The sequence below is a fragment of the Silurus meridionalis genome, chromosome 18 (genome assembly GCF_014805685.1).
Source record: "Silurus meridionalis isolate SWU-2019-XX chromosome 18, ASM1480568v1, whole genome shotgun sequence".
In the NCBI taxonomy this organism is placed as follows: Eukaryota; Metazoa; Chordata; class Actinopteri; order Siluriformes; family Siluridae; genus Silurus; species Silurus meridionalis.
In genome coordinates, this window is record NC_060901.1 from 24,797,405 (window position 1) to 24,819,904 (window position 22,500).

Here is a 22,500-nt window from a genome sequence, read left to right on the forward strand (position 1 = left end):
GACATTTTTCTACAAAACCTACATTTTACATTTCTACGTTTTTTAAAACTTTTTTTATTTATACAATTGGTTTTATAGCATTTTTAAAGGTTCTCTATACAAGCCGAATGCTGTGTTTTGTCTCGTACTCTTATAATAAATAAAATGAATCCTAATTTCTGGTTTCTCCGATTTTTATTAAATTAGAACTTCGGAAAGTTGGCGATGACGCCGGAGTCGCAAGGCCTCATTGGTCTGTACCAGGGTCAGGTGACCTGTAAGAAGAATAATTTCGGAAAACCAGAGAGAGAAGTGAAGTGAGTACAAAGTGCCCAACGCTGAGGGATCACCGATGTGATATGTAGAGTATCTCACAAAAGTGACCAATTACATTTCAGCAAACATTTAAGGATCTTCTCAAAAGACACAACTATAGAAATGAAAATTGTTTGACTGGCAACCAAAGTGAGTGCACCCTCATTGAACGTGTCAAAACTGTTCTGTATTGTGTGTGAGCACATTATTATCCATCACTGCTTTAATCCTCCTGGGTATGGAATTCACCAGAGCTGCACAGGTTGTTGCTGGGATCCTCTTCCACTCCTCCATAATGAAATCATGGAGCTGCTGGATGTCAGACACATGGCGCTTCTCCAACTTGAGCTTGAGGCCCACCGGTGCTCAATAGGGTTCAGGTCTCATGTTGGAGAACTGCTGAAGAGAGGCATTATGTTTTGCTCCAGAATGTCACAGTACATATTGGAATCACGTACCAGCAGCACTCATGCAGCCCCAGACCATGATGCTGCCACCACCATGCTTGACTGTAGGCGCTGAAACATCATTTTCTCTGTACTTTTTTTACCAGGGCATCTCCACACATACTGGACACCATCATGTGTCCATTGAGAAGATACTAAAATTTTGGCTAATATTTGAGGGAAATAATTATTTATCTTCATTCAGGATGATTTCTACAAGTGTGTGTGTGTGTGTGTGTGTGTGTGTGTGTGTGTGTGTGTGTGTGTGTGTGTGTGTGTGTGTGTGTGTGTGTGTGTGTCTGTGTGTGTGTGTGTGTGTGTGTGTGTGTTTTCTCAGGACCCTGGCGATCCTGGGGGCAGGGCTTATGGGGGCAGGTATTGCCCAGGTAACTGTGGATAAGGGTGTGGCGACAATCCTGAAGGACACAGCGCTGGAGGGACTGTCCAGAGGACAACAGCAGGTCTACAATGGGTGAGGACAATACCCACATTCATGGGAAGTAGTAGCTCAGTGGTTAAGGCTTTGGGTTACTGTTGAAAGTCGGGGAAGGGGTTCAAGCCCCGATATCGCCAAGCTGCCATTATGGGGCTCTTTAGCAAGGCCCTTAACCTTCAGTGCTTCAGGGTTGCTGTATCATAGCTGACACTGTGCTCTGACCCCAGCTTCCTAACATTGCTGGGATATGTGGAGAGAATTTTTACTGTGCTGTAAAGAGCATGTGACAAGTGTAAAAAAAACATTTTGACCACCAGAGGGAGACGAAGCTTTTTTTTTATGCATATGTGAGCATTTGAGTTTCGTGTACTGTATGAGAGCTGTAGTAGCATTACAGATCCACCAGGGTGCAGTGATTCGCTTTTATTACATACATTTTAGTCGCATGCTCATAATCAGTATATTAGGGTGAAAATGTAATCAATAATTACAATAATCAGATGTGAATTAATGTTTCCCACTGAATTTATTAGAAAGGTTATTTAAATGTATTGCATTTTGGCAGACATTTATCTCCTTCATATGACTGAGCGGCTTTGGGGTTAAGAGGCTCAGCGGCACAGTAGTGGCAGCCTGGTGTGGCTAGGATTTTAACTTATGACCTTTTGGAACCAAAGTCCTTTGTCTTAACCACTAAGCTAAATCGGACATTCTACAGCCGATTGCTAGCGTGTACGTTCTGCACTGGCGTGAGTGATCATAACTCGTCCAGAACAGCAGGTGTCGGTAGTCTGCTTTTGGCATCTAAACAGGTTTTCCTAAGAGCTAGAACTGTGAACATACAGTACGTAAACATAAAGCAAGCAGCGTTTACACCTGCTGCGAACATTACTAACGGACTCGTGTAGCTTTTTTTTTTTTTAACCATGACTGCTAAGTTGCAGATGGCACTGGCATTGTCGCCCTTTGGTCGTCTTTTTGTGGATAAGAGGTCGACTAATAGTGGATTTTACCGATAGCGATATCTAGGTTGGATTGTACTTGACGATAACCGATGAAATGAATACTGTTAAAAAAAAAAAAAAAACACACCCAAGTAAAATAGTACTGCATTTTATAATGGCTGGGGTTTGGTTCCCTGACCGGGGATCGAACCCGGGCCGAATCATTGAGAGCGCCGCATCCTAACCATTAGACCACCGGGGAACCTTTTAATAAATCTATTCTGTTAATAAATAGAATATAGCGCACTCCATGCAGCGCGCAGACTTTTGTACGTACAAACAAAACGGCATGTGCGTCAGTGATTCGCCTCTAGAGGCCGCTCTTGTAATGACAACGGGTCGGAAAACCTACCAGCGTGGATTTTTTCAAGATAGTCGATAGTTCCGGCAATCTAACAGTATCGATTAATCAGTTCACCCCTATGGTGGATAAAGAAGGAAGAGAAACCGCACTAAACCAGTGAGCCGGTGTTCGCAGCGTTTTCTCTTTACTCTGTCTGTTTTTATCTCGTGTGCACATTTGCTGAGTGGAATAGCCAATTTGAGTTCCCGATGGCTGACCAATGGCTTGGCGTGTCCATAAGCCCAGTGGGCGGAGTCGGACATAGGTTTGACTCACTTTTTGATGAGTTTCTATGATCTGTTTGAATATTAAATTTCCTCACTACAGTTTTACCTCCTTTCTTTCTTTCTTTCTATTCTCAGGCTGAATGATAAGGTGAAGAAGAGGAGCATAACCTCGTTTGAGAGAGACTCTACTCTCTCGTTCCTGACCTCGCAGGTGGACTACACCGGCTTTGACAAGGCTGACATGGTTATTGAGGCCGTTTTCGAGGATCTGGCCATCAAACACAAAGTGCTGAAGGAAGTGGAAGCTGTAAGTGATTCTAACACGCGCACACACACACACAATGTTTACCCACACACTTTACACTGCTATTTTCTACTTGTTAATTGGTTGTCAAATGAAGTGGTTGTAAATGGTCCTAATGCAGACAGAAATAATGCTGTGTGTGTGTGCGCACAGGTGACCCCTCCGCACTGCATCTTTGCCTCCAACACTTCAGCGTTGCCCATCCGAGACATCGCCGCCGTCAGCAAGAGACCCGAGAAGGTGATTTTATAAAGATTATGGAAAAAAAATCTAAATCTAAAACAACCAAATTAACAATATAATAATTATGAGCAAAAACAAATATAATCTTATAATAATTGAAAAATAAATAAATTGAGATTTGTTAGAAAAAATTCATATCTTTTTTTTATTGGTATAAAATATGTACATTTTTGAAAATGAGCTAAATGGAAAAATATTAATAATATTAATCAATATTAAGTAAAATGGGTTATTTAATTATGATTATGCAGTCAAACTGAAACAAAAGGTAGTTCTTCAAATAAATAAACAGTTGCATCCAAGATGAATAACAGACACTTTAAGTAAACAGCATGGAAAACTATCAGATTAGATGGATTTTTGCTGATACTTCCAGCAATCAACCATCTGCAAAACCGATGAATCAGTCGACCTCTAGTGGTTACACTTGGACCTGTGTTTGTGTGTGTTTTAGGTGATCGGGATGCACTATTTCTCTCCAGTGGATAAGATGCAGTTGTTGGAGATCATCACCACTGACAAAACGTCAAAAGACACGACCGCGTCGGCTGTCGCTCTCGGCCTTAAGCAGGGAAAAGTAATCATCGTGGTCAAGGTGTGTGTGTGTGTGTGTGTGTGTGTGCGAGATTACATGATGGTGTGTGAGCTCTAAAAATGTAGTATACTGTCTGTGTCAATTTTGGTGTAATGTAAAGAATGTCTGTCTGTCTGTCTGTCTGTCTACCTTCCTACCTACAGGATGGTCCAGGATTCTACACGACTCGTTGTCTGGCTCCGACCCTCGCAGAGGCGATCCGAGTGCTGCAGGTGTGTAAGCGTCAGTTAATGTCAGGTTATTTCCTGACCAAACGAGTGGACTAGTATCATTGTCTAGAATCTTACACCATCACCCGTGATAACTCCGCCCCTTTTTCCACCCTCCGTGCCCCAGGAAGGGGTAGGGCCAAAGAAGCTTGACGACTTGACGAAAGGTTTTGGGTTTCCCGTTGGTGTGGCAACCCTGGTGGATGAGGTCGGTGTGGACGTGGCGGCTCATGTGGCAGAGGATCTCGGGAAGGCATTCGGGTCCCGATTCGGAGGCGGGAACGTGGAGGTGCTGAAGACCATGGTGCAGAAAGGCTTCATCGGTACAAGAGCATCAGGGAGGAAAGAAACGAGTATCATACCACGATTAAATAATCTGGTTTAATTGTGTGTGTCTGTTATGTCCAGGTCGGAAGTCAGGGAAGGGATGTTATGTGTATGCCGCCAAATCTAAGGATAAGCAGCTGAACTCAGGAACTGAGGAGATTCTGGAGAAGTTCAAACTGGTGGCACCATCTGCTGTGTAAGAGCCCCACCACACACACACACACACACACGCACACACACCAGGACAGTGTAGGAAGCAGACATTTAAAAACCTGGTCATGGCATACTGTTAATTATTTTCCAATATCAGTATACCCTAGAGAGTTTTATACCTTGTACATGACACAATTAATAAAAGGCCCTTAAAGATACTTATCTTTTTATGTTTCATGTTGTTAGAGCCTAGTGTATTTAAAACAAATAAAAAAATAAAAAAAATAAAAAAGTGCAATTATTTAAACTTTGTCACCACCTTCTGGCCACTCGGAATCCAGACTGCAACAACGTTTGGAGCGCTCTTTGGCTTTCTAGAACCTTCCTGATGTGATGTGCCCTGATATTATTCTATTACTTTTATTAATAATTGCTATAATTCCACAGAGGACTGTTTTACCACAATTATTACAGTTTAAGCTGAATGCTGAAAGAACAATGCTTTGTGTGGGTGTAGGTCTGGAGATGAGGACATACAGTATCGGCTTGTGTCCCGATTCGTGAACGAGGCGGTCCTGTGTCTGCAGGAGGGAATTCTGCCCGATCCAGTACAGGGAGACATCGGAGCTGTGTTTGGACTGGGTTTCCCACCCTGTCTGGGAGGTAAACGCACACGTTTGTTTTTATTTATATATATATATATAATTAATTAATTAGACCTCTCCAATGATGTTTAATTGGGCTCTGGCTGGGCCACTCAAGGACATTCACAGTCGTCTCGTAGCCACTCCTTTTATTATTTTAGCTATGTATTGAAGATTGCTCTGGAGCATTTAATTTTTTATAGACAACTCTCGACATTGCTGCATTCATCTTTCCCTCGATCCTGACCAGTCTCCCAGTTCCTGCCATTGAAAACATCCCCACAGCATGATGCTGCCTCCACCACCATGCTTCACTGTAGGGATGGTATTGGCCAGGTGATGAGCGGTGCCTGGTTTCTTTCAGACCAGAAGGCTTGGCATTCAGGCCAAAGAGATCGATCTTTGTTTCTCAAGGTTTAAGTGGCTCGTCAGGTGATTGGTGGAGTGCAGCAGAGATGTCCTTCTGGAAGATTCTCCTCTCTTCACAGAGAAATGCTGGAGCTCTTTCAGAGTGACCATCGGGTTCTTGGTCAACCTCCTTGACTAAGGAACGTCCCACGATCCCTTGGCCTGGTGGCTCCACTTTAGATAGTGTCCTGGTGGTTTCTTCCATTTATGAATGATTTAAGGCCTCTGTGCTCATTGGGACCTTCAATGCTGCAGAAATCTTTCTGTGCCTTGATACAATCCTGTCTCTGAGGTCTACAGACAAGTCCTTGGATTTCATGGATTGGGTTGTGCTCTGACATGCACTGTAACTATGGGACCTCCATATAGACATGCGTGTGTCTTTATAATCATGTCCAATCAACTGAATTGACCACAGGTTGACTCCAATAAAGTTGTAGAAACATCTACAGGAGGATCAGTGGAAACAGAATGCACTGGAGCTTAATTTTGAGTTTCAAGGCAAAGGCTGTGGATACTTGTGTACATGTGAATAACTTTTTTTTTTTATGAATTTGCAAACACACTTTCACATTGTCATTATGAGGTATTGTTTATAGAATTCTGAGAAAAATAATGACTTTTGGGGAAAAAGGCTGTAACACAACAAAACAAATGTCAACTTGTATTAATCAGACCCACACTTTTTTTCCACTTTAATGCCGATGTGTTGTTTTCCAGGTCCTTTCCGCTTCGTGGACTCGTTCGGAGCTGATAAGCTTGTTCAGAAGATGAGGCGTTATGAAGAGGCGTATGGAAACCAGTTCACCCCCTGCCAGCTCCTCCTCGATTATGCCAAGGACCCCAGCAAGAAGTTCCACAAGTGAACCTCAGTGTACAAAGCTTCGTAGATGTATAGCAGCCATGCACCCTTTCATCCTGAAGCTTCATCCTGAGGAGGAACTTTAGACAGTGGTGCTTAAAAGCCCGTGAACCGTTTAGGATTTTCCGAATGATTACGTAATGACGCATCAGTGCAGGGAGTAATGGTAGATCGAGAGAACCCAGTGAATCAAACGAGACCTGGCCATTTATTAATAGAGGTAAATTATCTAATATGACGTAGCTGTGAGTGGCATAAATATGTGGACGTGTGTTTTTGATTATAGGTGTGAACTTTAATGAGCAGCAGTAACGCATCGACTTGTTTCCTGACATCTTTAAATGTTCTGTAGTTGCATTCGATGTGGGTTTATTATCGTTGTCTTTCTTTTTTTTTCTTTTCTCGTTAACTCACCAGGCTACCACTGTTGGGCCCCTAAGCAAGGCCCTTAAACATCAACTGCTGAAGGTAATTGTAATCGCTCAGGATAGGGCTGTGTGCAAAACATGATTGGGGGGGGCCTGATGACATTCTACAAATCTTTCAGAGGGCCTCAGATATTGGCCTTTGTTTGTGCCAAACACGTTGTGAAGCTCAGGCTTTGATGGAGCTCTGGTTCGTCTATAAAACAAGCAGCATCTGATCACTCTCACCTGAGTCTCCTGTAAACACCTGCATCACCTGATAGTTACGGCTAATCTCAGGGTTTCACGTATTTCTCCTGCTCACGGATGCGTAATATTGGATTGTTTTGTCCTTAATAAATAAATAACAAATTAAATAAGTGGTTTTATTCGGGTTCTGTTTCCTGGTGTAAAACCTGTGCGATTCTCACTTATGCTACAATACGCAATATTTGAAAAGGGTTCACTTTTTACTTTCAAGCACCACTGTACCTGTAACCCATCATATCAAATGTATAAAGCCTTAATGTTTGGGAATTGTTTTAATCACGTGACCTGCTGCAGAACGTCCAATTAACCGTCATTTCAGTTGAAGACTAGCGTACATTGAGAAGCTAATTCCTGCCTCCACTTGAACTTGAGCGTTTTATATTTTGGTTCATTTTCATACGTGACGGTCTTTGAACTGCCATTTCACCAGACAATTCATCAAATGATTTGTAATATTTGTGATTTTCGATTTGTAGCATAGCCGTACCTGCGACGAAGCTAAAGAAAATTACGCAGCGTGACGACTTTGGAAATTCCGGCTGCTGGTGTATTTAAAATCACTCACGCTTTGCTAAATAATTTTCTTTTTGTCTTTCTCTCTGAATAAAAATCACGTCTCTGACTTTTTGTATGACTCGAGAAAACACATCTTTCTCACTTGTGAGCATTTAAGGATTTAATTTAGCGGAAAATGGAGCTAGCAGCTAACTCAAAGCTAGCTAGTCAAATCTCACTAGTTAGCATCAAGTGAGAAAGTCAAAATAAACATTCTATAGAAATCAGTGGGGTTATATATAAATGTGTGTTCATGCTAAAGAACTTCCTTCTTTTTTTAGTGAGATTCTTCATATGAATCTAGAATCACGTAGCCAGGAAACCAGGTCTACTGTTTAGGTTCGGGTGATATTTTTCTTCAAATCACATTTGAGTACAAAAATGATTGACCAGTGAAAGTTTTCAGGAGCGTCATTCAGAAAGGACTTTTTATTGACTCAGGTTCATGAAGCTGGTACTGAATTTCGCATTATTTTCCCATGTCGTTTTAACCCCAGACAAATTTTCCTACAATGAAGCCAGTGGATTTCACATTTTGGTGGGAAAGTCAAGAAAAGATGAATAAACACACACACACACGGATATAATAAACATAACACCATTTGTAAAGATTACACAGGGATTGCGTTGTTTTAAAAACGTCCATCCAACTTCCATTCCTTGACTAATCCGTAAGTACGAGTGTGTTTTGGTGTAAAACGTGTACTGAAACGTTCACTGCTGAAACCCCATCATTACACAGCTACTTGTCTCTCACACACGTACACACACCACATTCGAACACAAAAAGCTGTGTTTAGTAAGCATTTAATTACTGTCACCTAATTACAGTGTGTTCACACCCTTTAAACTCTTTTTTTTTTTTTAAGCCCCACACACATTTATCTCAAGCTAAGCAATCACTAAAGCCATGGTTTTATGTTAGTGTATGATTTCTTTGGGGGCACCAAATATGTTGCTCTTGTGAGGACATTTTGCTGGTCCCCATAAGGAAAACTTACTTTTAGGTTAGAGTTCTATTTAGGTGCAGTCTCATTAATTAGTTGTGTAATGTCAGTGGAAAGTCCTGATAAGTTTAGATGTCATAATGACCTCATCTTTCAGAATGAATCACAGCAGGAACACAGTGTTCTACGACTCGAAGTGACTTTAATCAACAATCCATCAATAATCAATCAGTTGAAGTCGAGGTCAGTTTGTGATGCAGCAGTGACTCTACTAAAAAAAAGAAAAAAAAGAAAAACAGTAATATGTGTGGGTTAGTATACTCAGACTCTATACTCAGGGCCCTAAAACACTGCTACAGAGCCTTAATTGTTCAGAGACGCAGTGACAATCATCCGCAACCCATCATTTAACGACGTTCCTACAGTCTACACGTGCAACAAAATCACGACAGAGATGAATCAAAGACAGTTGAAAGAAAAAAAAGTTTCTTTAAAATATAGCAGAATTATCCTTTATTCCTTTTATATCCATTATAGTTCATCTAAAGGCACCTCATTCTGAGCAGTGTGTTATCACCTCTGTGACCGGCAATGTAAAGAAGAAAAAAAAATTATAAACCAGATCATCTCTAAGTAGTCCTTTAGTCCTTAGTGGATGAGTTGTTGTTTTTTTTAAAAGAGGTGTAATTTTCAGAGGGTCCCCAGAAACCAAGTCTGTGCAGGAGTGGAGTTTAGAGATGATCCCTTAAAGAAGCTCTGTACTGACAGTGGTATTTATTTAAATATATAAAATCTTTCTTTTCAAAGCCAGCACACACACACACACACACACACACACTGAGGTTTATACTTACTTTGACTTTCTCACACACAGACACGCATACACTGATACAATTCAGTAGTCTGATACGGTTCAGCAGCTGAACTCTGAGTGATCCAACTCCGTAAAATAAATCAGCATGAGTGTGGCATGAACATGTGTGCATCTCTTCATTTTACCACACACATACACACGATTATGCTATTACTGTTCGATATTAGGCACATTACCAACAGAGGAACCTTTCTCAAGAACTCAAGAACTTTGAGAGCTCTGAGTTTATATCCTATAATAGATCATCCTTTACAGACCATTACTGGACCAATACTGCAATTTGATGTTTGTCCACTAGGAGTACCTGTTCTGGGACCTTTTGTCAGGAACTATGGCACTTAACACTTTATTCCACATGAACATCTTCCAAAAACTGAGAAATCTTTTCAGTTTAGCAAGTTAACAATAGTGATTTTTTTCATAGTGAGGTACCTTATATCTGGAGCTTGTATGTTTTTTCCTGCACAGATCTGTTAATAAACTCAAGATGATTCATTTTCACTTGCTGATTTTAGTTCCTGTAACATTTCATTTCTATTCCATAGACCAGGAAGAGTTGTTGTACTGCCGTTATTTTCACCCAACAACCAATCTGTTCTGCAGTGTTTAACAGATACTCATGTTGGAACTGTTCAGAGACCCGTTTTATGCCTCAGAAGGTCAAGGAACCTCTGTGGAAACCAACCTTCATTTTGAATGTACCATCATGCATATTGTTCATAGAATGCATGTGTGTGTGTCTGTGTGTGTGTGTCTGTCTGTCTAAAGGCTCATATCTTGGGTCTCCAGCCCTTAATGAACTGCATGATCTTTTTGACCTGCAGTTTGGTAAGGCTGAAGTCTTCAGACAGGATTTCCTCAGTTAGTTGGGTGAATATCGACCCGTCAATCCTCTCTCGGCTGAACAGACCAATCACATCGTCCGCCAGCCCGATGAAGCGTAGGCAGGATGACACCTCTTCCACCGAGAGCCAGCACAGATCTGCTGGGGGTCGCCATGACAACCCGGCTCCACCTTCCGCACCCCTCACTGTGGAAGTCACAGACGGTTCCTCCTCTAAGCTTTTTAACGGTCTGGGTGGAGGAACCGGGCTTGTTTCCTGATTGGCTTGAGGCTCCTGAGGAGTGCTGCTAATGAGGTCAGACATCAGACTAGGGGATTTCCGGCCTGTGGCAAGCCAATCAGATGAGGCATGCCCTGGATTGGCGAAAGGGTTCAGAGCGCCGAATGGGGCAAAGCGGTTCTGTGCAGCCGGGCGTGGTCGGGGACAGGTCGAGTAGTTTTTGTGGGCAGAGTCTGTGCTAAGGAGGGGCGTGTTTAGAATGTTGGAAGTAAAAACGCCGCCAGTGCGGGGATGTGACCAGCAGGCCTGTGCAGTCTGGTTAGGGTCTGGTGATACTGAGGGGTCTGAGGTAACACAATCAGCCCATGTGCAAGGATAACAGTAGAGGGAGTAGGAGTCTGGAGAGGGAGAATTGCTGCCACTGCGAGGACCAGAGCTGGGGGAAAATAAAGAGATAAAGAATATAAAAACACATTGATATTTGTATAAAATTGATGATATATCTGTTGGATGAGGAATCAAGGGATAGACCAGTATCTAAATTTAGGAGTGGACCAATAGAATCGAGAATTATAGATAGAGGTGAATTCAGGATTTGCTGGGGGCTGATTTATGGACAGACTTAAGGGATAGACAAAGGGTTAAAATTAGGGCTTGGCTTGTGGTGGAGCTATAGGATGGACTATAGTATGATCTGAGGATAGAATAGAGATTGAGCTGATGGATAGAATAAACTATGAGCTGGAGAACAGATTAGGGGTTAAATTGGCAGATAAAACAGATGAGCTGGTGTTGGAGTAGAGGGTGAGCTGGAAGATGAACTACATGTTAGGATAGAGATGGACTAGAGGATGTGCTGGGGATAGACAAGGGTTTAAGATGGAGGGTGGGCTAAGGGTGAAGCAGGATCATGGGCTAGAGAACGATCTGAGGTAAATTAAGAAGCTGAGAAATGGAATAGAGAAAAAGCTGGGGGTGGACTAGCAATTGAATTGGCAGCTGAAACAGAGGATGAGCTGGGGATGGTCTACAAGATTAGCTAGGTGATGGACTAGCCATTTAGCTGGTTGATTAGCTTGGTGCTGAGCTGAATGAGGGAGAACTGGACTAAAGAATGATATAAAGGATCGAATAAGGGATGAGATACCACCCTTAAAACAAGTACATGAATGTATAAACCATTTTTTTAAATAATGTATGTGAGTAGTTACCTCTCCTGCAGGCCTGAGGAGTAAAAAGACACATTTGGACTGCGTGCATTGACAGCCGGAGCTTTAAGGAAACGTGGTGGCACTGGAGGACTGGGGGTTGGGCCTCCAACATTAGCACAGCGAGGTGGAACCGGAGGAGCATTCAAAAACCGACACTCCTCCTTCACCTAGCAGGGAAAACTCAGATTAGTTTCTACGTACTTTCGAGAACATTCGTCGAAATATTGGTGCACGGCAGCTTTCAGTGTACTTTCAATGAGATGCATTCAATTAATCTGTTGAGACAATTACCATCTTTTTTATTTTTTGCTGAACTTTTTTGAGACAATCTTGGCCTTTTATTTAGCAGTGTCTGATTAAGCGTTCTATCTGTTCAATTGTATACAGTGTGATTTAATACTGTACAAATGGTTCGAGCTTGTAAGTTAATGTCACTTCTTAAGCATAACCTTTGCACAGTCAAACAAAATGCTGTGTGTGAGTGTGTAGGTGGGTGGTACAGTGTCACATTGCTGTCTCGTCCCCCTGGAAACCCTATTTCATAACTCACTGAAGAAATGAATAACAGATGGCCATTAGCGCAAAACGGTACAGGAAAAAGTGGCTCCCGGGTTTGATTTTGGACACTTCATTTTCTCAAGGCTCTTGTGATTTTTGTTCAGTCGGGCAAACACATATAGTGATATAGTGTTTGGGGTTTGGCTCACATGGATCAGGAGTCCTGTGACGTCTGTTAATCTAAATAATATCTGTCCGCATTTCCTTCTCAGCCTTCTGAGCAAGCTGCCTTCCTGTCCAGATCCACCAGGGAGTTTTGTGTGTATGTGTCTGTATGTGTGTGTTTTGGTTAACTAAATTACAGGGCCAGAGCAGAAAATTTGCGTGGGAGCATACAGGAGAAGGGAAAGAGTAGAGAGCGCAAGAGAGAAAAGGCAAGACAGGGCATAGAAAGGCCATAATTTCAGTTGTCAGAGCTGTAATCGCTTCTATAGAGCTGATGATACAGTAAAGTTTCAATAGCGATGTTGTGTGTGTGTGTGTGTGTGTGTGTGTGTGTGTGTGTGTGTGTGTGTGTGTGTGTGTGTGTGTGTCTGTTCGTGCTCACTTCCCGTAAATGTGGACCCATTACTCGGCCTGTAAAAGCTGTATCAATTATTTAGTTCTTGGTTCAGATCTGTGCGGCTTTATGGCCCTTTAGAGATCCTGGAGTACTGTAGAGGAACATACATGACCCCGTATATGTGTGTGGAAGTGTACGTATGTGTGTGTGTCCCAGGAGCCTTGACCTGTGTTCAAGTAATCTGCTGGCATCCAATAATGACTTCTTCGATAAGAGAATGGCAGAGAGACGATGAGAAAAGTGCAAAGGGAATAGGAAAAAGAGAGGAACGCACTCATAGACGCATCTTAAACCTTGTGTAAGGAGAGCTATTGATTAATGAATAAAGCCCCAAATCTGCTCAAGCGAAGCTTCGGCTAACGGATTCATCATCTTTAACACGGCTGATGAGCAGCGCTGGGGCTTTAAATTCTCACGTAATGTTAATTGTTTGTATTGTAACAAGTGGAAACAGGTTACGCAAACCTTTCCTCTGTCTTTACCAGGTTATCTGTGATATCAGATACACGTTTGACACAGACAACGTTTTAAAAATAAAGTGCTGACATTTAATAGTAATTAGTGGTTTGAGAAGTCACACACAATGACCATGAATCCTGGATTGTGACTAATGACCCAGAAAGGTTCCTACTCACAGCTTCTGATTTGGGCGGAACAGGGGGTGGAGTCGGTACTCGTCCTGCCTCCATCTGCACCATCGCAATATGAGTGGAGCCCACAGTCCCATCCAAAGAGGAGGTTGAATGGAAGGATATGAGGTTGTGCTCAGCCTTCACTGTGCTTTCAGGAACCTCTGCATAGCTTCCACCACTCTGATTGGTCCAAAGCTCTTCGTACGGGATCTCCTGTGCCTCTGTGGGCCAATCAGGGGTGACATACTCTCTCTCTTCCCCTTCGCTCACACCCTCTCGCTCTCCTTCACCACCAGGGGGAGTTTGTGTTTCTCCCAGTGAGTCCCTGGAGCCTGGAGTTGGTGCGGGTGTGATGGCTCCGCCCCCATACACACACAGTGAGAGTCTTTGTGGCGAGAATACGGGATACACTCGTATCCTTCGTGGGCTCACACACTCCTCAGTCAGGTCTACCTTGACCTCCCGCACGGCCCGGGAATAATCGTCCGGGTCGAAGGTTTCCTGGCAGCGCAGCGCACTCAGCAGCACCGCCCGCTGGTAGACAGGGTCATCACGTAGCAAGCCATCGGGCAGCGTGAAACGCGGCATGTCATTAAGCAAGAGGAAGTGCGACGCCGTCACTTCCTGCTTGCGCAGGACGCAGCAGAGCACGACGGTTCGGCTGACGATGGCGAGCAGCTTGTATCGCTGGCCCTGGCGAATGGTGTGCTGGTCATAGCGGCTGCGAGGTGGAGGTGGTGGTTGCGGTGGTACCGCTACATTGACAGGCAGCCGTACACGTTCGATGATGGTGCGTAGGGTGTGCTCGCCTGCCTGCATGCGCAGCTCCAGTGGCGAGCGGGTGCAGAAACGGCCCCGGCACTGCAGGGGCAACCGCACACTCTCCCTCGTCCGCTGGTTCAGGCAAATCAAACAGGGCAGCTTGGTGCGGGTGGGACGTCCTGAAGCCCCGCTTACTCTGCCCAGCCGGCGCAACAATGCCGCCAGCCGCGATTTCTCGCGAGCAGACTGGACGCAGAGCAGCTCGGCCCGGCCCATCGGCGTCAGTTCATCTCCCGCCTGCAGGGAAAAATTATACACCTCACTGTCCTCGCTGAACTCACCTGAAACCACCTACAGAGAGAGAAAGAGAGAGAGAGGGATAATGAGTAATAAAGAAAATAAAAAATAAAGGTAAAGAGAAAAATATTTAGTTATATGTGTATATTATGAGTAATTTGATCGCGTGATCATTTAAAATGAATGGAAAATGAATGGAAAATTACTGGATCTATCAAAGGTACACACACTCATCCTCATATCTGCTTCAAGATTATTGTCTAATGTACAACAGTTTTACACTTGAGTTTCCATGAAGGAACAGTTGATAACCTCAACATTTGGAGTCAGCTAGATGAGAATGGGTTCCATTTTGATTCTGGTCTCCATCTCAGTCGCCACTGGTTTGCTCATTAAGGATACACCTAAACGCTAATTTATACATTTAAAATTCACATCTGTACTCTTTATCTCTGTAAATCTGCTTTTGGACATTGTCCATTGTTAAAAAATAATTTATTTTGTGTTGTTAGTTTTATGCTGGTAGCCCAGTGGGTAAGATGTTGGACTTGTGTCCGGAGGGTCACGTGTTCAAATCCCAGCACCACCAACTGTCACTGTTGGCTGCTGGATCAAGGCCCTTAGCTTTCAATTGCTCAGCTGTGTAACTGAGATGAATGCAAGTCGCCCTGGATAAGGGCATCGGCAAAATGCTGTAAATGTAATTTAATATTATATTGTTCTAATCACACATTCATCCAAATGTCATTTGAGAGTTGTGTAAAACATCCCAATTTCACCAAAATACATACAAATGCAAACAAATTTACTACACAAGCGCAACGAGTACCTGTAGACCAAACGTTAAGCCACGCCCCCATGTGCCGAGAATGGGAATGATTGTTCTACATGGAGTTACATGGAGAACAGCAGGTTACAAATTAGCCATGTAAATGTGAGGAACTACCAATGTTTGCAGTATTTAGTAATAACTGGACAATATATATATATACAGTATATACAGTGGAACCTCGATATTCGTGACCTTGACACTCGCGAGTAACTCAGGAAAAATCTGTTACTTCGCGAGAAGAAAACAGATTATGTGCTAATAAATTATATAAAAATGTTTGAAAAACTATTTTATTATTGTGGTATTCATTTAAAGTAATAAATAAAACATTTATGACAAGTAATTCACAGATTGTGTTGAGTTTACAGTACAGTACATGTACAATTCCCCTTAAAAAAGGAACCATTAAAAGACGAGAGTCAAAAGAACGTAATAGAACATAACCCCCACGAGTATCGAGGTTGCTCTGTATATAGTCTAGACGACTGGGTCAGAGGGTCTCCAAAACTGCAGCTCTTGTGGGATGTTCCCGGTCTGCAGTGGTCAGTATCTATCAAAAGTGGTCCAAGGAAAGATTAGTGGTCAACCGGTGACAGGGTCGTGGGCAGCTGAGGCTCATTGATGGGGAGCTCCTGTAGCTCAAACTGCTGAAGAAGTTCATGCTGTTAATGCTTGATTGGTTGTTTTGGCAGTTTTGGCTGAACTACTGCTGCAAAAATGGTCTTTTCCTCCTCAACAGTAAGTAATCTTTGTGCCCAAGCTTATCGTGGCACTTAGCAGAGATATGACTCGGCAATATATTTAGCCACACTCAATTAAAATACATCTGAAACCTAATTATAGGCCATAAAGTTTAAATTGCTGGTAAACAGAAAATGCAGTAGCAGCCATTATTTTACAGACACGGAGACAGGCCTGGGGAAGGCACACACACACACACACACACACACAGACACACACACACACACACACACACACACACACACACACAATTACAGTAGTTATAAATAACGGCTGGCTGAAATGTGTCTGCATGTGGAGAGTTCTCAACCCCATTTATCAAGTGAAGAGGTCGAACTAGAGGAAAGAGGACAAACATGACCTGACACACACACACACACACACACACACACAGACACACACAGTTAATGTCAGTCCTGTGAGGGAATGCCGTTTGGGAACGTAGATGTTGACTTTTTTTTAAAAAACACACACACACACACACACACACACACACACACACACACACAGTCTTTCAGTAATCACTAGTTATAAATTTTATCTATTGTGAGCCTCTGTCTAGCGCTGAAGCTCCAACAAAGCAACTATGAATCAAAGTTCTCACGCTTAACAAAGTGAAATTTGAAAGTGCATATAAAGTAGACACTGTTAGCAAAGCTGCTTATGAACACAGTGGGGTTGGCTATAGCTAGCTGCATAGCTAGTGGAACTAATAGCTAGCTTATTGGCTGTAGCAAAAAAATCTGAATAATTCGATAAACATGATCAATTCAACCAAATTGACTCAAAAAAAGCACCAGAAAGTCTTTTTATACTGCATGTGTGAACAATAGAAATAAATATGCACATCTTACAGCTGATCTGTATTTAGCAGCAATTGTATCAGACGCTGACATTTAGGAGTAATCTGGATATCTGAAACTGTGAATCATCAAAACTTTCCCTCAGACGCCACTGTTTTCTTTCCACCCTAAACCCTCATAATGGTGGCACAGGGTCATCATTATTAAAATATAAAAATAAAATAAAATATCTGCACATCTGGAATCCTAACTGTCAACAGTAGCTTACCAAAATGTGAGGTCAACTTGATTACTCAACACTAAAAACCACATGATGACATTATGATAATATACCAAGAAGTATTTACATGTATAGAAACAGTCTTCTTTCGACTGCTCCCATTAGTGGTCTCCACAGCGGCTCATCCATCTCCATTCCCCCCTGTCCTCTACATCTGCCTCTTTCAAACCAACTACCTGCATGTCTTCCCTCACCACATCCATAAACCTCCTCCTTGGTCTTTCTCTTTTCCTCCTTCCTGGTGTCTCCATCCTCAGCATTCTCCTACCGATATACCCCATGTCCCTCCAAACAATCTCAATTTCACCTCCCTCACCTTGTCACCAAAACGTCCTACATGCGCTGTCCCTCTAATAAACTAATTTCTAATACTGTCCATCGTCGTCACCTCAACATCTTCAGCTCTGCTACCTCCACCAACATCGCAGGTCTCAGCACAGTCCTATACACTTTTCCTTTCACTCTTGCAGATCCTCTTCTATCACAGTATAGACACAGTCTATTTCACTAAATAAATAGTAACATACATCAGCATCAAAAGTTCCCACCTGGAATTCCCACCCAATGATCCTTTATTAGACCTGCTACTGAACCAAAATCGTAAAAATAAAACGTGTAATGAAAATATTGTCAATATGCCGATTTAACATATTTTGATTGCATAGAAATCTAATAGAATAAATTATAATAACATAATTAAGTAAAGATACCATCCATACCTTCATGCTGAATGTGATCGGCTCCATGACGAACACTCGATCGGGGAACGTTCCGGCGATTTCCTCCACGCTCGCGAAGTACTGGACCGGCTCCCGGACATCCCGGTCCTGATCCAGCAACTTAAACTTTCCTACAGATAAAAGGAGGTGAGCATGAGAACAGAAACCGTACAGTTAGTTACAATTCCCATTGAGCAAACGCATTTGTCTCTAGCAGAAGCGTCGATATCAGTGTCATAAAATGACCTTGGGATTTCTGTTCATTTTTGTATGCCTTTTTGTGATTTTTACTTTCCTGGGAAGACAAATTGTGTGTTTTTGTGAAGTTTCTACAGGAAAGAGAACGCAAAAGTGCAAAGCGGTTTGTGAAAAAGCTTTAACTGTTTTGTTGTAAATGTCTTCGTACGTGTAACACAGACACACAGGCAGACAGGCACACAGACAGGCACACACAAGGACATACAGACAGACAAGCAGACATACAGACAGACAGGCACACAGAAGGACATACAGACAGACAGACAGACAGACATACAGACAGGTAAATTGCTCTATAACCTGTTGAAACATAAAACTGCCTGAAAAAGTGGTAGACAGAGAGAGAGAGAGAGAGAGAGAGAGAGAGAGAGAGAGAGAGAGAGAGAGAGAGATTGTCATTCTTCCTGATCTCTATAGAAACCTCTCATATTCATTCACTCACTTCACACACACACACACACACACACGCAAGAAGGCCCGGGTGTATTTGTCTCCTAGCAACACTGCTTAGTCCTCGCCAACACACACACACACACACACACACACACACACACACACACACACACACACACACGGCTTTCTTTGCTGGGGAATCCTACAGTCCCTCCGCTGAACCTTTTGCAGAACTTAAACACTCTGACCTTCTCCTCAGATACAGATTCAAAAAGTTTGTATATAACTTTAATACTTTTATAATTTAAATCTTTCAGAAAATCCAAAAAGTCCAAAGAAACTCTAGCGTATTTACTACATCACAATATTACATCTACGTCTAACTGAGCTCTCATCAGAGAAACACCTTTCCAAAATCATTAACCCAATCACAGTCACTTTCGAGTCTGGTTAAGCGCCACCTATTGACTGTTTCGGTAATTGCATACAGTACTTATGACATCCGAAGGAAGAATTACGTATTTTTATCTCCACATGTCCGAGCTACAAAGTGCTAAACATGATCAAGTACAATATGGTTTAGATGTTCCACCACACGCATCATCACAGCTGTTTCTTGGAAACCCCCAGGTCAGGACACGATCATGACGTCCTGACTGGTAATGACACCAAAATTCCCTGCACACTATCACTTTTATTGTAAAACGCTTTACAGTAAACGCTCGTTACGCACCAGCAATAGTCAGTTGCTAAACTCGGAATTCAGGTGTACATCCAATCTTTCCATCGTCTGTTTCTTTTCTAATTTAAATTTTTTGTCAAATACAGCATTAGTTCTTAGTCATCTATCTATCTATCTATCTATCTATCTATCTATCTATCTATCTATCTATCTATCTATCTATCTATCTATCTATCTATCTATCTATCTATCTATCTATCTATCTATCTCTATACTTGGCTTTTGATTACACTGATTACAGTCCTTTTCATGTATATGGAACACTGAAAATACACTGACCCTCAGTCCAGCAAAAACATTTACATTGTGTGTGTGTGTGTGTGTGTGTGTGTGTGTGTGTGTGTGTGTGTGTGTGTGTGTGTGTGTAGCAACGTTCAGGAGAGCGTTTATAATCCCCCCTTTTCTTCCTATTGTCTGGATGTCTCGCTCCATTTCATTCACAGTCTTGATGTCTCAGTGTCTCTATTTGAGAGCCAGTCTCTATGGGAGAGCTTATTACTCACTTCCACACACACACACACACACACACACACACACACACACAATGTAAATGTTTTTGCTTGACTGAGGGTCAGTGTATTTTCCGGGAGCAGATGAAGATTAACATTAACGTGTTAGCTGCAGCTGGACCATGTGTGTGTGTGTGTGTGTGTGTGTGTGTGTGTGTGTGTGTGTGTGTGTGTGTGTACAACTCTATGCAGACGCAGCAGGAACTTCCAATCGTCTCCAGGGAAGAGTGGATTAGGTTACACTCCACTTGTCCTTTCTCTTTCTCCTGTTCACTCTTGCTATAAGGTTTAAGCCTCACCATTATCATCATCTTCATCATCATCATCATCATCATCATCATCATCATCATCATCATCATCATCATCATCATCTTCATCATCATTATTTAACCATTTATCTCTAGATTGTGTAATAAATCTAATACCACAGTGCTGCTCCATCCTGAATTCTGATTGGTCGGAAGGTGTGCATTCATTTTCCACCAGGTTTCATTCATTTCCTGGTTTCTATAGCGACACCTCATTCATAAAAAAAAGAGATAAAAACGACTGCTGATGCGCTCAAGCTTTCCGTTACGAGTCTCTAGTGTTTGTGTGATTGGTGTCAAATCTCAGCACCTTGAACACCATCATCATCATCATCAACCATCATCATCACCGTTATCAGTGGCAGACTGAAGGGCAATGATGATCTCATCCCTCCATCCCTCCCTCTCTCTCTCGCCTTCATCCCGGCGTCTTGTTGACGCCGGAAACCCTTGTAGGTGATCTCATTGGTCACATGACCTCATGGTGCCGGAGACGGGTATATTGGGTAACGGTGCTCCCAGGAGAGGAACTTCTGAGTGTTCGGTATTTCGGATGCGGAATTTCAGCGGAATTGACAATGATGTCAGGATGAAGTCATGCGAAGACGACTTTGTGAATGAGATAACTGACGCCGGAAACCCCACTGACTAAAAACATTACACACTCAAACAAACACACACACACTCAATATAATATACACACTCAAATGGCTTCCGTCAGATTTTGTATTAATGGCATGGTGATGATGCGATCTTCTTCCTTCTTTTCCTATTCACCACTGTGTGTGTGTGTGTGTGTGTGTGTGTGTGTGTGTGTGTGTGTGTGTGTGTGTGTGTGTGTGTGTGTGTGTGTGTTTGATTGATTAAGAAAACAGCAACAGGGGAATATTTTTGGGTTATATAACAAGACCAATCAGCAACAGTGAGGTCATATACACACACAAGACACACACATACACACACTATAGTACAATCTGTGCTGTTACACACCATTGTGTAATGGTAGAGGACAGAGGGAGCATAATGAAGTGGTAGAGGATAGAGGGAGTGTGGTAGATGGATGGAGCACAGAGTAGTGGTAGAGGATGGAGAGAGCATGGTGTAGTAATATAGGATGGAGGGAGCGTGTTTTAGTGATAGAAGATGGAGGGAGTGTGGTGTAGTGGTAGAGGATGGAGGGAGCATGGTGGATGGATGGAGCACAGAGTAGTGGTAGAGGATGGAGGGAGTGTGGTGTAGTGGTAGAGGATGGAGGGTGTGGTGTAGTGGTAGAGGATGAAGGGAGCATGGTGTAGTGATAAAGGATGGAGGAGTGTGGTGTAGTGATTGAGGATGAAGGAAGTGTGGTGTAGTGGTAGAGGATGGAGAGAGCGTGGTGTAGTGATAAAGATTGGAGGGAGCATGGTGTACTGGTAGAGGATGAAGGGAGTGTGATATGGTGATAGAGAATGGCGGGAGTGTGGTGTAGTGGTAGAGGATGGAGGGAGTGTGGTGTAGTGATAGAAGATGGAGGGAATGTTGTGTAGTAATAGAGGATGGAGGGAGTGTGGTGTAGTGGTAGAGGATGGAGGGAGCATGGTGGATGGATGGAGCACAGAGTAGTGGTAGAGGATGGAGGGAGTGTGGTGTAGTGGTAGAGCATGGAGGGATGGAAGGGGGGGGAGTTCCTCAAGGGTAACTACTAGGACCTTTGCCGTTTTTTGCAGTTTGCATATACAGCATGATCAGTACATCATATGAAAGATGTAAACATCAATGCAAATACCGCAATTGCTGTTAGTTTTGTTGGCCAGTTAAAATAGAGGTTATGATTCTCTGCAATTATTGCAACTTTATATGCGACGGTTGAGATAATTTCTCATAAAGCTTCCTTTTCTGCTTCTTCACCTTCAAAGCACTTGCCATGTTTGTGTCTTACCCTGATACTGCAGCGGGATGTCGATCTTGGGTCCAATGACGTAATGCCCCTCCTCGAGCGAGTGAGCGGTGACTGTAGTCCACTGCCGGCATGAGTGTAAGAGGACGACGTCTTCCTCGGACAACCCTTCCACATTCTCACCTACAGAGAAACGGTGACATAAATAACAAATAAACAATTACATCAGGTCAAACCCCATCCTGTAGGTACCATCTTCACACCACACCATAATTTCCATCCCGGTAGTCCTACTGCCATCATCTCCCCATTTCTATTTCCAGCATTCCATGTGCTGCATTACCATCTTTCCACCTTTTTCTAATGTACCCAAACACTGTACCCTAACATGATCACCAGCATCATCCA

General features: G+C 42.8%; 2 protein-coding genes across 2 annotated transcripts in view; one reads left to right on the forward strand and one right to left on the reverse strand.

Moving 5' to 3' along the window:
- The window catches only part of hadhaa (hydroxyacyl-CoA dehydrogenase trifunctional multienzyme complex subunit alpha a), a 13,859-nt gene extending 6,068 nt beyond the window's left edge, over window positions 1-7,791 (forward strand). The window contains 10 exon segments of the mRNA XM_046872616.1: window positions 187-296; window positions 1,078-1,212; window positions 2,886-3,057; window positions 3,208-3,294; window positions 3,752-3,892; window positions 4,036-4,104; window positions 4,229-4,424; window positions 4,510-4,624; window positions 5,099-5,244; window positions 6,354-7,791. Coding sequence (XP_046728572.1) covers window positions 187-296; window positions 1,078-1,212; window positions 2,886-3,057; window positions 3,208-3,294; window positions 3,752-3,892; window positions 4,036-4,104; window positions 4,229-4,424; window positions 4,510-4,624; window positions 5,099-5,244; window positions 6,354-6,499 — 1,317 coding nt within the window. The 3' untranslated portion in view covers window positions 6,500-7,791.
- Window positions 7,792-8,853: 1,062 nt separating this feature from the next.
- The window catches only part of gareml (GRB2 associated, regulator of MAPK1-like), a 21,845-nt gene continuing 8,198 nt past the window's right edge, over window positions 8,854-22,500 (reverse strand). Inside the window, exons 2-6 of the mRNA XM_046872615.1 lie at window positions 22,135-22,275; window positions 18,007-18,137; window positions 13,576-14,685; window positions 11,821-11,987; window positions 8,854-11,045 (exon numbers count right to left, since the gene is read on the reverse strand). Coding sequence (XP_046728571.1) covers window positions 10,316-11,045; window positions 11,821-11,987; window positions 13,576-14,685; window positions 18,007-18,137; window positions 22,135-22,275 — 2,279 coding nt within the window. The 3' untranslated portion in view covers window positions 8,854-10,315. The remainder of the gene's footprint in view (window positions 11,046-11,820; window positions 11,988-13,575; window positions 14,686-18,006; window positions 18,138-22,134; window positions 22,276-22,500) is intronic.